At 38.9% G+C, this 984-nt stretch overlaps 1 protein-coding gene across 1 annotated transcript in view; it reads right to left on the bottom strand.

Moving 5' to 3' along the window:
- The window catches only part of LOC111785717 (pleiotropic drug resistance protein 1-like), a gene marked incomplete at its 5' end in the record, with an annotated part of 6128 nt that extends 5195 nt beyond the window's left edge, over nucleotides 1-933 (bottom strand). Inside the window, 4 exons of the mRNA XM_023666098.1 lie at nucleotides 26-254; nucleotides 403-563; nucleotides 642-746; nucleotides 822-933. Of these exons, the coding sequence (XP_023521866.1) occupies nucleotides 26-254; nucleotides 403-563; nucleotides 642-746; nucleotides 822-933 (607 nt within the window). The remainder of the gene's footprint in view (nucleotides 1-25; nucleotides 255-402; nucleotides 564-641; nucleotides 747-821) is intronic.
- Nucleotides 934-984: the final 51 nt, after the last annotated feature.

Below are 984 nucleotides of genomic sequence, written 5' to 3' on the forward strand. Positions count from 1 at the left end.
GGAGAATGGATATCAGTTTGCTCACAATATCCTGAAATACGGGCAAATGTTTCTTGCCTCTTTGGAAACCCAGATATGGTGATGGTTCCTTCTGTGTATCCACCAGTTTTCCTTCCAGCTAACACATCCATTAGAGTCGTTTTACCGGCACCACTAACGCCCATTAAAGCTGTTAAAACTCCTGGCCTGAAAGCACCACTGACGCCCTTTAGCAATTCCAGTTTGTCCTCAACGACACCTTGTGCTTTCATTTCCTAAAAGAAAGTCAATTTCGAAAGAAGGAACACAAACTAACGTCAACAACTTTGACATGGTTCCCACTTGAGAAAAGATTGTTCTGTTACTGTAATGATCATTTGATATACAATTTGCATTATGGTTCACTGAAATTCAAATAAATACCTGTGGCATGTCTACAGCATATCTGATTTCGTCAAAAGTGATAGAATGGGGTTCATAAGGAAGAACCATCCCTCGGTTGTTATTATGGTTAAATTCACTGGTGCTTCCAACTCTTGTAGACAATGTCCTGGATGATATATTTTGACTCTCCTTCTCTCTTTCTGCATTATAAAGATATTCATTATGCTATTGTTATAGATAAAGCTAGGCAATATATTGATCTGAATTTGATGACCCACCAAAGAAGATGTTGGTCTTTGTTGGTGGTTCGAATTCTCCAGTTTTGTTAGCATTTTTCTCAGCCAAGGTATCTTCAGATAGCACTGCTTGCGGCTTACCAAATGCTGCAGGAAACAATGCAAAGTATTAGTAATGTGTACAAATTATAATGTCAAAATCGTACACGGTGAATGACTTACGATCTAGGTAATGTAAGGCCAAGATGAAGAGAAAATTGAAAAGCAAAACGTATCCAATTGTAGCTCCTACTCCTATCCAATACCAATAAGCTTCAGGGAAAATCCCTCGAGACTTCAAGATTGAAACACCTAATGGTTCTGAGGAATTGGGAAGCACCTGCAG

Source organism: Cucurbita pepo, unplaced genomic scaffold, assembly GCF_002806865.2.
Source record: "Cucurbita pepo subsp. pepo cultivar mu-cu-16 unplaced genomic scaffold, ASM280686v2 Cp4.1_scaffold000668, whole genome shotgun sequence".
Taxonomy (NCBI): Eukaryota; Viridiplantae; Streptophyta; class Magnoliopsida; order Cucurbitales; family Cucurbitaceae; genus Cucurbita; species Cucurbita pepo.